Consider the following 16343-nt stretch of genomic DNA (forward strand, 5'->3'; position numbering starts at 1 on the left):
ATTTTGTTCCCTATAGTCAGAATAAAATTTCTTATTAATTTGTATGAGGCTAGGTGATGGTCTAAAACTGTTTTTTTCAACCAGAGTTCCTCCAGATGTTGCTTGGGGTTCCTTGAGCAATTTGTGGCCTAGGTACTGCTAACATCAATAATCATTTTCATTGTAAGGGCGACATTCTTCCCACTGGCTAACAATGTAAAAGGAATTCTTCCCACTGACTACCACACTAATATTCTGTGAGCTGTGGATATAGTAATAAGACCTGAAAGTAAGGAAGACCTGAAAGTTATTTTAAGGGTGCAGCTTATTGATTATCTTTATCATATCCAGGGTTAGATTGTATGTGGTTACTAGAGGTGCTCAGCTTTTTTTTTTTGTTCTTTGTACTGTAGATTTGCTCTTTGGCTTTTCAATGCAGAGCTTATGCTTGTATTCTTTACTGATAAATATTTTACAGAAGAATTCTGATAGTATTTTAATGTTTATGAGTAAAGAGAGGAAAGTAAAGCATAGTGCGAAAACAATAATGATTTATTAACATATACCTTAGCTCTGGATACAACATAGACCCTTCTATGCTACAGATCTGGGTTATACATCATAGTGCCTAATTTTCAGGTTACGGGTTCAGTCATCTTGATAAAGATATTAGCTGTAGACATAAAAAACAACTTGTTGAATATGGGTCTCAAGACCCGACGCGTTTCGCCAGCAAGGCTTCTTCAGGGGGCTATTGAGATCAAAGAATTAGAGAAACAATAACAATAGCTGACAATTGTAGGAAAATAAGAATAGTCTAAATATATATAGGGTAGTATTTCCTATCTTTCTATCAGAGTATATGTGGTCATACCTTGTAGCCTGGCTATGTACCATGGCTTGAATGGTGTGTTGATGGTAAATGCAGGAACTGTGGAGATGGTTTCATGAGCTAATTGATTTCTAGTATGCTAAGTTGTATAGTTTGTCTTCTTTGGTGTACAGAACGTTCACATATGTACTTGACCAGTCCATTTCTTTTAGTATGATGGGTGATGTATGTACAAACAAGCTCAGCCAATTAATACATAGAACTGTGGCTTAGCAGACAATTAAGCATAAAATGATACAAGGCTAAATTTAACAAAAGCGATTACATTGCACCGTCACTCCTAATGGTTTATAGGAACACAGTTGATACAGGTGATACAACATAACAATTACTGAAGTATAATGCAACTTTCTATAACACAGCACAGTGGGGACTATAAGCAACGTGAGACTCGCAAAGTTAATAGAACATAACACTTATTGTATCCGATAATAGCTGCAGGGAACAAAAAAAAATCTGGTTGTATAAGAATGACGATAGGTGATAAAATAATATTCTTATCTGTTTGTGTAAACATATTACTGCAATCTGGATTGTTACAATGTAGATTAAAGGGGATATAAAGTGTGTTGTATGTAGTATTTATCTTAAGGAGCAAAGAACACATTTTAGAAAAAAAGGTTTTCATTTTTGTATGGAAAATATGAAATATTACATAATACTTTTTAAGTTATGATTTCCACACATGTTGAACCTAAACCATTTTGTTTTTGTTTGTACTGAAGACGTTAAAGCTTAATTCCTGACACATTTACAAAAATGTATTCTTATGTTCATGAATATATGATTCAAGTATGCAGTACAGAATGTTACTTGATATCAACCTTTCACTGTCCCTGTGTAGCAAAGCTCAGACTAGAAGAGAGCAACAAAGATGAGCTTAATACTGTGCTTCTCGTTTGGGTTGTATCTACATGCTGGGATTGGAGAGGAAGTGGGTTGAATGATGCTCATTTTTATTATTTAGGTTACATGGTCAGCTGATTAAGTCTCCCCTTTTGTCTGTTCTGTATTTTTCCATTTAAAGCAAGGTTGCTTGGTTTCTGTTCCCCCTATTATTAATATACAGATTTTATATAACGCTAACATATTACGCAGCGCTGTACAAAGTCCATAGTCATGTGACTAGCTGTCTCTCAGAGGAGCTCACAATCTAATGTCCCTACCATAGTCATATGTCATTATTACAGTCTTAAGGTGAATTTGGAGGGAAGCTAATTAACCTAACTGCATGTTTTTGGAATGTGGGAGGAAGGCGGAGTACACAGAGGTAACCCACACAAACACGGGGAGAACCTGCAAACTCCATGCAGGTCCTGGCCGAGTGCTGCAAAGACCAGAATGCTAACCACTGAGCCACTGTGCTCCATGCAGGACCTGGGACCCAGTGCTGCAAAGACCAGAGTGCTAACCACTGAGCCACCATGCTTTGACAGCATTATTAAAGGTTTATTTGTATTAAAATGAAAAAAAACATAATATTTTAACAATAACTTAAATTTGATCTTAAACCCTTATGGTTGCCTTGCAAATCCTAGGCTTTCATGGAAGGTTGTCGGTACAATACCCGAAGTCAATAAAACTGAACAGGTTGTGTGTGTAAATGGATTCTGAAGCTGCTTACACACAACTGACTTTCGCTTGGCTTTCTTCCTCTGTACACTGCAGTAGTTTTTTTTTCCCCCCCCCTTTTGCTGTCCTATTATGGTCTCTGTGCTGACGGCAATGTTAGCAAAATAAAATCTTAGTGATTGACAGGTGTGATGATCTGTGTTAAACAGGCATTATTGAGAAAAATACATATTTCTATCTGTAATGCTTTTGCAATCTTCCAACAAGGTGGTTATATTTTTGCAAAACTACCAATGTCATTAAATTCATTGTCATAGGACTTATTTAACAATGTGGCTGGATGTCACTTGGCTTGCTGCTCCTAAAACATATAAATACATAGTGACAGCTGCAAAGCAATGTTGCAAACACTTATTTTATGTACGGCATATATAACAGTCTGGTTGCTTGCCAAAGTGCTCTTTCCAGTAATAGCAGCCAGTCCTCTTCTTGCTCGGTCATCTTTTGGGTTCAGCACCCTCTGCTATCTTGATTGGCTAGGCCAGGATGACCTATTTCCCACGCATGCAATGCTGTAGTTATTCATCCCAGTATTTGGGAAAAGCAATGCTTGTTAAACATACAGAAAACAATCTCGCTGGCAGGTAAGACAGACGCTTTTACTGCTGAGCTGACTAAATGTCTCTTCTGCTATAAAAGCCTACCTGGCAGCATCTTTTATTTTCACATAAAATTAGATGTAAGTTAGACTCTCACTGTATGACATTTAGTTTTCTAAAGCACCCTAAGGGACATTTATTAAAGCAACTGTGTATTCATTAATGTGCAATTTGCACGCAAAAATGTTAGCATGGATCCTTGGGTCTATTTCACCAAATCAACTGGCTGCCTAGTTTCTTCTGCCATGTCAAGCTGCACCATTGCAAATTAATTAAACCTTGCACCTGTCGTAAAACTGTACTTTGAAAAAAAAAAACACCATGTTCTTATTTTTTACGTGGAAACTGTAGTTATGTAAGCTTTCTGAATACCCCACCCTACCCCATTACTTCATCTTAGGTGCTATCGGTCCTGTTGCAAACAGTGGGCTGATTTAAGAGCAGAAATAGATGGATATCAGCCTGGTGGAGTAGACACAGATTGCATTTGCATGCCAACCTCTCTATCTAACATCCATGTGTGATTTTGAGCCTCCACGACTGAAAAAATTAAATCTAAAATCCAATAAATAAAAGGAGCAGGGCCACAGACTATCAGACCAGAGAGTCAGGGGATAGATAATGCTGGCCATCTTTCATTCAGAAAATGAGGCGGGCTCTAGCCAACTCGCCGCAGCTTCTAAAGTTCATTGTGAGAATCCTCGTATATGCAGATAATTCAGTACAGGAGAGAAGCCTGTATATTTCCCTGATAATAAAAATACACCTCCAGCCATTCCCTTCACTTCTCCAATGACTTCCCTACTTATAACCTCATGGATTTAGAGTGCAGCAGTGTGCAAAGGGCATGGTGTGAATCCAGCAATTTCTGGATAAGACTTCTGAAAATTGTTCAGATATGAAGACTTCACCATTACTGTAGAAGAAAAAAATGGATTTAGGAACGTTTAAAATCTGTATATATTTCATTGCCTGCCATTCAGTGTGTGTTTTGGTTCAGCAGTACTTTTAAATAAAAGTTACATTATATGGAGGAAGCTGCTAATTACATTTACAAATTGGTACCTTGAAGGGAAGGCTAGTGTGTTTTCAGTGATTATATCTAGTCACTGCAACTGAAAAGTAATTTCCATGCTAATATTTTTCATGGTTTGCTTTTTATAGCTACAGTAGTCTATTTTATGTACATTTAGGCATATACCGCAGGTTTTCTGTTTTCAGATGTAAGAGCATAGTGAAAAATAATCTCTTTGTATCACTAATTGGCTGCAAGCAAAACCAGCATATGAGTTGGCAGATATGGATATCTCTTGTATGCATACATTGAAACTAACTGTAAATTGAAACAATGTTTATTTTAGCAGAAGCCATTCAAGTTTTTGTTACCATTTATTTCTTCTATGTATAATAGCCATTTATAATGCAGGGCTTTTGGAAGCACATCCATATATATTTTAATTTGCTACAGGGTTGTCTTGAACTAGAGGTTGAACCTTTTTTTTTTCTCCACACACACACAAATTTATGTTGCTATTATACTTACAACAACTTAACAATTCCTTCACACCAAGTTTCCTATCTGAATCTTTATTTGATTAAAGATATATATACCGCTCTGTAACTGCTTCTTAAGGTAACGTAAATTCAGTTTAGTTAAAGTGGGTCTAGCACCAACAAAGCAAGGTCCGCTGATTATAAATTTGCTTCTCTGACCCCTGAATAATTGCTGAAAAAAACTTAAAAAAAAAAAAAGATATTATGCTCACGTTTCCTAAGGTTTCGACCTGCCCGTCACTTCATCCTCCATCCGGTGAAATGCTGGGAAAAATTGAGTACTCCAAATTTAGCAGTCGGCGCTGTTTTGCTGAGTACTCTGCGTTTCCCTGGACCTTATTCAACAACGATGAGAATGAACTTTTATAACTCACCCATTTTATGGGCGGTAAGAATGGCCATGGACCAGGCCTGTAGACCTGGAGTAAATATTAATGCAAGATGTTGCTACTTATTGTGTGGCATCATTGCAAGACACAGCCGATCACAGTCACCTCTGGGCAGAATTCAGCTCTGCTCTAGCACTTGCTGGTTGTCTCACAGCTGAGTCCGTACCCAGGTTCCCAGTTCCCTGGAGCTGAGCTGCGGATGTCCTTGTTCATTCCTCAGGGAGCTGTAAAGTCCCTGCTGTCTTCTCTCATGTACAGTGTATTCCTACTTCCCTTTAATTATGTTCTTCCCAAATCTCCCCCACCCCTCCTTCTCTTGGCTTTTTTGCATACTTCTATTGTGGTAGCTATTTTATTTATATATATATATATATATTTGTGAAAACATTCTGTGTATGCTGCTAATATTTTTCTTTTTTGTAAATCATTTTTTTTATCAGATTGCAACAGAAGATTTATATCTGATTGTGGTGTGGGATTTTTTGACCGCAGTGAAAAAGCTATTTTAGGGTTTTTTTTTTTGTGTGTGTATGTGTTAAACCTTACATATCAAAAAGATCATCTGTGAATAATCTTCATGTTAAAACGTTTGCTTCTTTGTTAGCTCGTTGTTGTTATTTGCATGGGGAATACTGTGTACCCTTTACATGCAGGCTCCTCTTCTTCCCTTGTTGTGTTGCACGGTGTTTTTCCTTGTTTATCCTCTTATCTGTTACTATACCATACCAAACTTCAAAGCCCAATTCCATCTAAACCCTTGTTCCTGCTACAATATTGCCTGCAGCAATTTGCTGCACTGTACAGGCAAACGTCATAGGGGTGGGGGGTGGTGAGTATTATGCAGGGAGGTATTGGCAGTAAAGTTAAGCTACATAAACATGCTAAAATTGATGATTGAGAAATTAACATTTTTTTTTTGTTTTTTCCCCCTTTTAGAATATGTTGCGCATCAAGTTCTTATGACGTTCCTGGATGTTAATCTTTGCCGAGTTTGCATGGAATCATGGATGTTGATCACGTAGTTATTTAACAGTCTTATAATCATGGAAAGCTCGGCTGAATCATTCTTCCATGTACTGAAGGACTTAAACCCCCCCTCAAAAACTCCTCAAGAATCATGTTTATTGAATCTTGGATAAGACCGGCTAAAGGATCACCTGCATGAATTTCACTTCTACCTTTACTTTGGTTTTTAATTTTAGGTGCTAGAAAATGAAATTTCCGTTTTATTGGCTCATCAACGTTCAAAGACAGTGATTTTCCAGGCTTTGGTGGTCAAAAATTAAGTTGGCATGGCTACTGATCCGACGTGATTAGCCTGATTTGCGCTGGAACTCATGAGTGGGTACACCATGCTGCGAAATGGGGGTTTTGGGAATGGAGGTCAACCATGGATGCTTCGGTGGTCCAGCCGAATTAGACTTTCCTGGCTTAGCTTCACACTGTTCATCATCCTGGTTTTCTTCCCACTCATAGCCCACTATTACCTCACCACCATCGACGATGATAACAACCGAGGAAAACCACTTTTTGTCCCGCGGACAGGCAATGAACTTTGCGAAGTGAAGCATGTACAGGATCTGTGCCGGATACGAGAGTCCGTCAGTGAAGAGCTCCTGCAGTTGGAAGCCAAGAGACAGGAGCTCAATAGCGAGATTGCAAAGTTAAACTTAAAAATAGAAGCATGCAAAAAAAGTATCGAGAACGCAAAGCAGGACCTGCTTCAGCTCAAAAATGTCATCAGTCAAACTGAGCATTCGTATAAAGAACTGATGGCACAAAATCAGCCAAAGCTTTCATTGCCAATCAGGCTGTTGCCAGATAAAGACGATGTTAACTTACCTTTGCCAAAGTCCAAAAGGAACTGCCGGCTGCATAACTGTTTTGATTACTCCAGGTGCCCTCTTACTTCGGGTTTTCCTGTTTATGTGTACAACGGTGATCAGTATCCTTTTGGCAACTTAATCGATCCGTTGATCAAACAAGCCTTGGAGGCCAGTGTCAGAACTAACATATACGTGACTGAAAATGCTAATATTGCTTGTATATATGTAGTTTTATTGGGAGAAATGCAGGAATCGTCAATGCCAAAACCTACTGACCTAGAGCAGCAGTTGCACTCTTTGCCATACTGGAGGACTGATGGCCACAATCACCTTATCATTAATTTGTCTAGAAAATCTGAAACCCAGAACTATCTTTATAACGTCAGCACAGGCCGTGCCATGATTGCTCAGTCCACCTATTATGATTTACAATACCGACCAGGATTTGACATTATCACAACGCCATTAGTTCATGCAATGTCTGAACCCAACTTCCTAGAGATTCCATCGCAGGTGCCAGTTAAACGCAAGTACCTTTTTAGCTTCCAAGGGGAGAAGATTGAATCCTTGCGTTCAAGCCTGCAAGAGGCTCGTTCGTTTGAGGAAGAGATTGAAGGCAATGCACCGGCTGACTATGATGACCGCATCATCACCACTCTGAAGGCTGTCCAGGACAGTAAGTTGGACTTCGTCATGGTTGAATTTACATGTAAAAACCAACCAAAAGCAAGCTTGCCCACCGAGTGGGCCCTATGTGGGGGAAGGGAAGACAGGTTAGAGCTACTGAAGCAATCCACTTTTGCACTTATAATTACACCAGGTGATTCCCAGCTTATCATATCCGCTGGCAGTGCCATGCGACTTTTTGAGGCTCTTGAGGTGGGAGCCATCCCAGTCATTCTTGGAGAGCAGATCCAGTTACCTTACCATGACATGATACGGTGGAACGAGGCGGTGTTTATCATACCAAAACCACGCATCACAGAGGTACATTTTCTCTTGAGAAGCATTTCTGATAATGACCTCCTTGCCATGAGAAGGCAAGGACGTTTCCTATGGGAGACATATTTTTCTACATCTGATACGGTTTTTAACACTATCTTAGCAACTCTAAGGACTCGTATCCAAATTCCGGCCGCACCCATCAGGGAAGAGCCGGCTGTTGAAATTCCTCATCGTTCTGGAAAAGCTGCAGGTACAGACCCGAACATGGCAGACAATGGAGACTTAGATTTGGGACCAGTTGAAACCGAACCACCCTACGCCTCTCCTAAATATCTGCGTAACTTTACTTTGACCGCAACCGATATTTACCGTAACTGGAATATGGCCCCGGGCCCCTTTCACCTATTTCCCCATACACCATTTGACCCTGTCTTGCCCTCGGAAGCAAAATTCCTGGGATCCGGTACTGGGTTTCGTCCAATAGGAGGTGGGGCAGGTGGATCTGGAAAAGAGTTTCAGGCTGCTCTCGGAGGAAATGTACCAAGGGAACAATTCACTGTTGTTATGTTAACCTATGAGCGAGAGGAAGTATTGATGAACTCCCTGGAGAGGTTAAACGGACTCCCTTATTTAAATAAAGTTGTCGTAGTTTGGAATTCTCCCAAGTTACCATCCGAGGACCTCTTATGGCCAGACATTGGCGTGCCTATTGTGGTGAGTCTTTAACATGTTTCAAAGATACATAAAAATTTGTTGTATAATATATTGTGTGTATTAGGTTTAGGAGTTGCTGTACCTTTGTACAAGCCGGCCAAGGTCATGGTTGCTAGTATTTCATGCCATGCAATATAGGATATGACTAGAATATGAAAGGTAATTCCAAAGCCAAATCTCCTATGTTGTTTTTTGATGTTAAATCACTTGGTTTCTTTTATCTCTTGTATCCGTCTCTTTACAATGAACTACATCCAGGATTTCTCCCATATAAACCCAATGTGTATTTTTCAGAAATCAATTGGAGTTTTTTAATTATTTATTTTTTTGTTGTATACATTTTCAAATACATATAAATCCATGTACACATTTGTTCCAAGTCTTCACATGCAACATGTAGTTCTTTAATTATATGATCTCCCAATCTGAAACATAAAAGTAATATCTTTGAGAACAGGGAGGCCTGGCAGTTCTAGTTTGAGAGCTTAGATTAGTTCTTGTCGGAGATCACACTTTGCAGAGGTTCTTTAATCTGGCAGTGTGTTTGAAAGTGTTTCCAAAATTTAAAAAAATACTCCTGTTTATAAGCTTTATTTTATTTCCTTTTTGCATGTAAGTATTTTCTTTGTAGTTTGGAAAATCCATCGGAGGAGAGTAACAATATCAATTGGCTTATTAATGTTTATTTCTGTGAGAATCTTGTTAGAAGCCATGCAGAGCTGCAATATAGAAATATAAGGAAATCTCATTGTCTTGTATGCCTGCCAATTTACATCTCCTATCTTGGTTTACCTTTTAATATTTTCTTTGCATTTTGTTGAATCAATTGGAGAAAAGTAACCGCATAATTTCGTTTTTTGGGGATCCTAGTAAAAATGTATTATCACACAAGCTTGGAGAAGTTTTGAGTTGTCGTATCTCGATTGGATGGCTTTGACCTCTGAAAAAAAGGTAGTGAGGAATTTGCAAAATGAAGAGATTTTCATCCATTACTTGAGTAGTGTTTTGGCAGGGGGTAAAATGACAGGATATCTGCAAACACTTCTACCCAGATTCTTTCCCTCCCTTCCAATGACACTACAGTGACTGGTATTGATGAATGGGGGAGTAGTAAAGTGAATCCTCCAGTCGTATAACTGTATTATGAGCGGCTGCAAAAGAAGGAGGATCTGCAGAGGAGCATGGAGGAAAGAGTTCAGGGGCCCTTTTCAGGAACACCGCAGAATCACTTGAATGTCTCGGTTGATAAACTTATAACTGATTTCATGGTTTACCGATATTTGCATGGCATTCAGTTTTTAGTATCCTACTGGAAGAATGATGCCCATAGCAAGTAGTAAAATGCTTAATATGGTGATGTGATAAAACCAAACTATATCTTGTTGCTGTTTGTAGCAAAAGTTTTTTTTTCTGCTATTCTCTGCTTGTTAAATAACCCCATTGCAGAAATGGCTGCAAATGATATGATTTCCAGCATTTTCTATAATTACCCGAATCCTTGCAGGAAGTGGTGACCTATCTACTTATGTGGAGATACACATATGACGGGGGAAATATAGAGCTAGGACACCATTGAGTGGCGGCGATCTAGTGAAAGGAGCAGATTTCCAGTTTCACAGTATTGATTAAAGACTTTTGGTACTAGAAGAGCAATCTGACAAACCTACTTTTTAGTAGATAAAAACTTATCGTTTAGTATATTGGGAAGGTGCATGACCTTCATATACCTTTATAACATAGTTAAAGGTTACCTGTATCTGTAAATAAAAAAAAAAAAAGAAAAGTACCTACTTTTATTAGATGCCCATAGTGCTGCCATATTGCCAATATAAATAACTTTTATAAGCAATAACAAACCTTCAAATCGACTGGCTTGTATAGAGCTTACAAAATATTTGCAACCTTAGTAACTCTTTATAAAATCTCTGAGGCTGGCCAGACTTGCAAAGGAGAGAATATAGGCCGGGCTGTCATTTTGAGGCAACTTGCAACGGAGAACCCCCCTTAATCCTGAGAGGCCACATTTTAACAAATTACTGGAATACTTTACTAACTCCATACAAGCCAAGAAATTCTAAAGCTTGTCTAAATCCAAGAACCGTATTGCTGCTTAACATTTTCAAGATTTGGATGTATTTGTTAAACTTTTCAGGCTTTTTTCCTGATGATCCTATACTTTCTATTCTGATATGACCGCATCCTCCTTCCTGGTATGTAAAATCACATACCACCTCCCTCATTCATCTCCTCCATAATACGAGAGGCTCTGTGGTTCCCTCACAAACAATCTTGCTGATAAGGCTGTACACACATAAGATTTTGGTAATATTTGATGATAATTTCAGGTGACAGATGAATGCTCGTACACACGGCACCTGTTCTATGGAGAGGACGAGAGAGTGGCACCCTGCTGTGCTCTCCTTCCTCAGCATGCATAGTAGTCATTACCAATCCTCGTTCATTGATGCATCATGGCGGATTGATGAATGGCACCGGTTTACTGCTGTACAGGTCAGGTTCTTGTCCGAGGTGTGCAAAACCGGTCATCTTGAGTGACATTACCTGATGTGTACGCGAGAGTAGCTATAGGAAGTCATCAGCTGCTATGATTTTTGAAAGTTTCAGCAGATATTTTTCACTTCTTAAACATATCAAAACATTAAAAAAGAGGCTAAATAGCAGGTGGAGCCTCCGGATCACTGTTGCGGGAAAAACTACTTTTTTGCAATTGTTTCCAGTGACAGAGGAACAAATATATACAAAGTGCTGTTGTGCTCTAAAGAAAAAAAAAGGTGGATGTTCCTTTCCAATTGTTTATAAATCCACCTGGGCAGGTTGATAAACCATGGGGCGCTGTGCACAGAGGTGAGTAGGACTATTCCTCTCGGGCAGCAATCATCTGACGTTAGTAGGTTTATTTCCTGCTTATAAAACACTGATTCATATTTGCAATTTGGCAACACTGTGTCTGTGCTGTTGTATTTGAACTAAAACATTGCTGTAATAAAAAAAATAAAATAAAGTGCTGAAATGTGTTGAGCAGAGGGCTGGATGAAAATTTGAAACGCACCTCATGTTGCTATATTGGATCCGGTTATTTATGCAATACTTACGGTTTCTTTATTCCGTTCCCCAAGAACCTCCATCAGGTGATGTTTTACAATGTAAAGGATAAACTGAAGACATCCGCTTGTTACGATTTAACATGTTACCTTCTCAAATTCAACGTCGATAAATGTCGGACCATTTTCATAGTTACCATTAATTTTCAGTGTTCTTTATTAAGATCTAATTAGTGAAATGTCAAGAAGAAAATTCCCTGAGATGTACCGAGCTAAATGCAGCTGCCGGAACACAATTTAGATGACGTAAAAGATTAATTTGCCACATTGTTACGAGTTGGTATTCGCTGTTTTGTCGCTTTTGCCATTCTGAAGCTTTCATAACTGCGTAAGGAGCGTTTAATTTTTGTCTCCCTGCGTATAGTTTATCAATTTGATGAAATGTTAGGGCTTTGTTGCTCATTGTTAGCAGATGGACAGATGGATGACTTGATGCAGCCTCCTTGTTGCTCTTTGTGGTTTTGCTCAGTGTAACCATGGCAATTTGAAGGTCTCCTGCCCTGCTTGAGAGTTGTTGTGTGTCATTACCTTTAATGAGAATCCATGTTTAACCCACACTAGTAATGTAGTAATGCTCGCTTTGTTAGGAGGTGCAAGAAACACCATTTATCTACCATACCCACACTACTCTGAGACCGAATCCCTGGGTATGACCTAGGTTCTTCCGAAAAGAACATGCCTTTCCAGGATACAACTGAGCACCTAAATGGCCTGATATAGCCATGTCCAGGTATAGCCATGTGCACCCTATCTATAGAATTTTGAAGCTCATGTGAAATTGGAATGCTGATTGCAAACATGATCTAAACCTCATACAGTCCATTCTCAGTAGTGAGGAAACAATTGCATTAAAACATTTATATCATAAACCCTTTAGACAGGAAATGAACATATCCCCATGCTCCTTAATCTAGATGTTATGTTAGCTGCAAACTAGTTGCAATGCTATGATGAATCCTGTTCACCACAGAAGCATCTAATATAGACATTTGAGCATTAGAAATTGACCAGGATGTGCAGGCCGGTCTTATAAATGATATAGATAGATCATGTTGATGGCCAGGTAAGGGTGCGTTGTTTAACAGGCGATGAGATGTACCATGGGAAGACGACAAATTCCGGGAGTGTGACCGCTGTTCTCTTCTTAGTGCCAAACACCACTGGACCTCCTCTTTGTGACATCCATGCCCCGCTAGCTAGAACAGTTGGTGGCACAAGAGGGACCTACAAATATTAGGTGTTTTTAATGTTCTGAAATATTGCTGTATATTTTATATAGTACATGCAATACTTTTCAAATTAGTCAGAAATAGATGAAATTTGTCCAGATATCTTTGTAACTATGATGATGTCAGTCATCTTTGTTACTTTAATTCTTTTGCCATTCATTGCAGGCAAATTCTAAGAAATTCTTTCATTTTATCATTTATATTTGGGTGGGTGATTGTAATTGAATGCATGCTTTTTATCCCTCTTTTGTTCTCTTGCAAATTTAAAAATGAAGTCACTGTGGGAGGGATTGGGATTACCTGGCCTGCACTTTGGAATGTCTCAGCAGTAATATCCACTTAAAACCAGGTAAATGAACAGAAGGGTAAGCCGAGGTTAATATTTGTTCCAGTATACAAAGCAAAACCCCCTGAGCACATAGGGTGTGTATTGGTATGCATTACAAGGATAAGGGCCCATTCACAGCACTGTGGGTGCTCGTGCTTTGCATTAGGCAGCCCATTACTTTAAATCCGCTGTAAGTGCACCTAAACACACAAAATTAAGGTCCTTCCCCTATTTAAAAACACATTGCAGCCCAATGCAACAGACAGCACTGTATGTTGTGGTGTGCTGTAAGCATATATTGTGCGTTGGGCTGCTTGGTTTGGCTAATGTATAATTTTATATCTCCGCTCAATTCATTGATTAGTCTACATATGTGCCACATTGGTAATGTGCCATTGCATCAAAAGCCGTCTACAGACGGAACAAAAAAGTTATTTTCTTCTTGTTCTCCTAATTGCTTTGTATCACCGGCATGCATATATATACACCTAGATAAACCATTAGTTAAAATTGAAAGGTATTATAAAAATTATATATATAAGCCCATAATGAATGCACATGAAAAAAGGGTGAAAGTGCATGCAAACATGCGATAGTACCCTCATAGGCAAAGCATACCCACATTCTATTCCTGGAATCTTAACTTTGAGTTTACTAATATTAAACTGTATTTATGTAGCGCCAACATAATATGCAACACTGTTCATTAAATAAGGGTTGCAAATGAGTGAAAGATACAGACAGTGACACAGGAGGAGGAGAGGACCCTGCCCCGAAGAGCTTACAATGTAAAAGATCTTCACATCCAACACTTCTAGTGATAGTGGTTTTTTTTTTCTCTGGTTGCATGTTGTGCTTCCTCCTACTTCCTCATACATCACTACCAGACATGACGAACTTGCACAGGCATCAGAAACTACCAGAAGTGTCAGATGCAGAGGCTTTGTCCTCATTTGTATTTCAGGATTGGTGGGGCACGTAAGTAATGTTATTTAGTAAGTTGTGTGGCTTAAAATTTTAAGCGACAATCTTTTCAGACAAACCCTGTGCGATATAATAGTCTGTTTCTCATAATTCTAGGAACCTCAGGGACTGGAAAGTGTTTGTCTCATTTTAAGCACGTTTCCCTAGTTCTTGATAAATGCAGACGTTTTGTTGCGATATCGGATTGTAGCATCTCCTTCTTGAATTGCTTTTGTAAACTGCTTAGTACTGTGAGATTCTGTTGCTTGTATCGCAGGATTTTCTTTCTAGATAACGGGCTCTTTTCAGCTTATAAATATTCTTATTTCAGGATCGCTTTTATGGCTTGCCCAAAACACTTCAAAATTCTCAGCTGGTTATCAAGCCGTTTGCCCAAAAGGAAAGATAATTAACAATTGTTAAAGCATGTGACCAGAAAGAGAATGACTCCCTTGTGTGGCCACAAGCTGCCATAACTGCAATCATGAAAAGGAAATTAGTAGGGAAAGAAGTTTGCAAATTACCATTCCTGAGCTTTATATGAAAAAACTTTTTGCCTGGCTGTAACAACTACAATGCCTAAATCCCTGGCATGGAGCTAAACAGAGACTTTTGTTTGCATACTATTGAACCATCACAGCCAGGTTACTAAATAAGAAACATTTGCAACAGTTCACCCATAATCGTTTCTTGATCTGTTCCTGGCTTTCAGTTACATTGTGGCTTAAAACAGCTATCATTTATAGTGTAGCACTAAAAATAATATTAAAAAATACCTTCTTTTTTTCAACAGAAGTTACATACAGATTAACATTCAAAAATCCGGCAACCTCCGGACCTAAGGAGTGCTGAATTTTTTTATGGTTATATATACTGTATATATTAAACCGAAAATGACTACCTGTACAGTCCTTTAAAGGAAAATGTAAACACTAAATGAAAAGCAAATTTTTATGTTCACCAACTAAATAAAATAGTTCTACAGAAAAAGAACTAAATAAGAGTCAAATGTTTCACAAATGGTTCACACAGACACGCTAACATTTTTTTTTAGCGTTTCCACTTTCTCTGCAATCGACAACGCAAGATGTTTACGCTTTACACCACCCCCCATCTTTGCTCAATCTATAATGTTGCTATACAGCAGAAAATAAATGATAAAATGAGAAAGAATGAGCAGGAATTTTAACAAGTGCAACAGCTGTTTCTGGAGTACAGCGCTATCAAAACATAAACGACGCCTCCACAAAACAGTGGTGTGCCAATGTGGTAAATTTGAAAATGCGCTTGGAAATGTGAAGGAACGATGGCCGGATTTTTGAATGTCGACCTGTACAAAACCTTTCACGTGTCTTTGTATTTGCCAACTGCAAGCGTGAGTGAATGACCTGAACGGGTTTGAAGATCACCGCTTCCCCTTGACCAGCAGAATAGTAGATTAGCACAGTCTAGTCAGAATGATATTCGGGGTTTTGCAAGGAAATCCAGAGCCCCGTCCACACCCTGTAAATGTTTATGAAGTTTGTGTACAGAATTTAAAAATGTTACAATGCAATACATACTTGTAATGTAATAGACTGCAATGGTTACATTTTATTTTACATTTATTATTCACAACACAGTGGTTTGTACACAGAATTTTATATAGGTATGGAAAAACTCTTTGAACCCAAAGAAACAATCTTCCCTGTATACCTGTTTCCCTCTAGATTGGGCCTCTGTCACGGCTATGATATTTTAGGGAGGACCTGGCAAGATAGGAGAGTTCCTGTGGCACTTGTTCCCCCTTTTTATTTTATTGACGAACACTTGTTAATCATTTCAATACATGCAAATGTTTAAAGGGTCCAAATATTTATGATGTTTGTGAAAGCAATTTTGGCACTTGATGCTGGGCATTATTATTATTAGTAATAAACAGTATTTCTATAGCGCCAACATATTACGTAATACTGTACAATAAATAGGGGTAGCAAATGACAGAAAGACACAGACAGTGACACAGGAGGAGGAGAGGACCCTGCCCTGATTATTTGGAACGATCGTATAGTACACGATTCTCTACATGCTGTATTGATACGATCCTTCAAATATGTTCCACCAATATTGTACACAATCTAGATACAATCGTTTGAACGATGCAGGAAGTGACATGTACAGGAGAAAGTGTA

General features: G+C 38.7%; 1 protein-coding gene across 1 annotated transcript in view; it reads left to right on the plus strand.

The window, feature by feature from the left end:
- Positions 1-16343, plus strand: part of EXTL3 (exostosin like glycosyltransferase 3) — a 43225-nt gene that overhangs the window by 6050 nt on the left and 20832 nt on the right. The window contains exon 2 of the mRNA XM_072407225.1: positions 5982-8530. Within this exon, the coding sequence (XP_072263326.1) occupies positions 6383-8530 (2148 nt within the window). The 5' untranslated portion in view covers positions 5982-6382. The remainder of the gene's footprint in view (positions 1-5981; positions 8531-16343) is intronic.

This window comes from Pyxicephalus adspersus, chromosome 4, assembly GCF_032062135.1.
Source record: "Pyxicephalus adspersus chromosome 4, UCB_Pads_2.0, whole genome shotgun sequence".
Classification (NCBI taxonomy): Eukaryota; Metazoa; Chordata; class Amphibia; order Anura; family Pyxicephalidae; genus Pyxicephalus; species Pyxicephalus adspersus.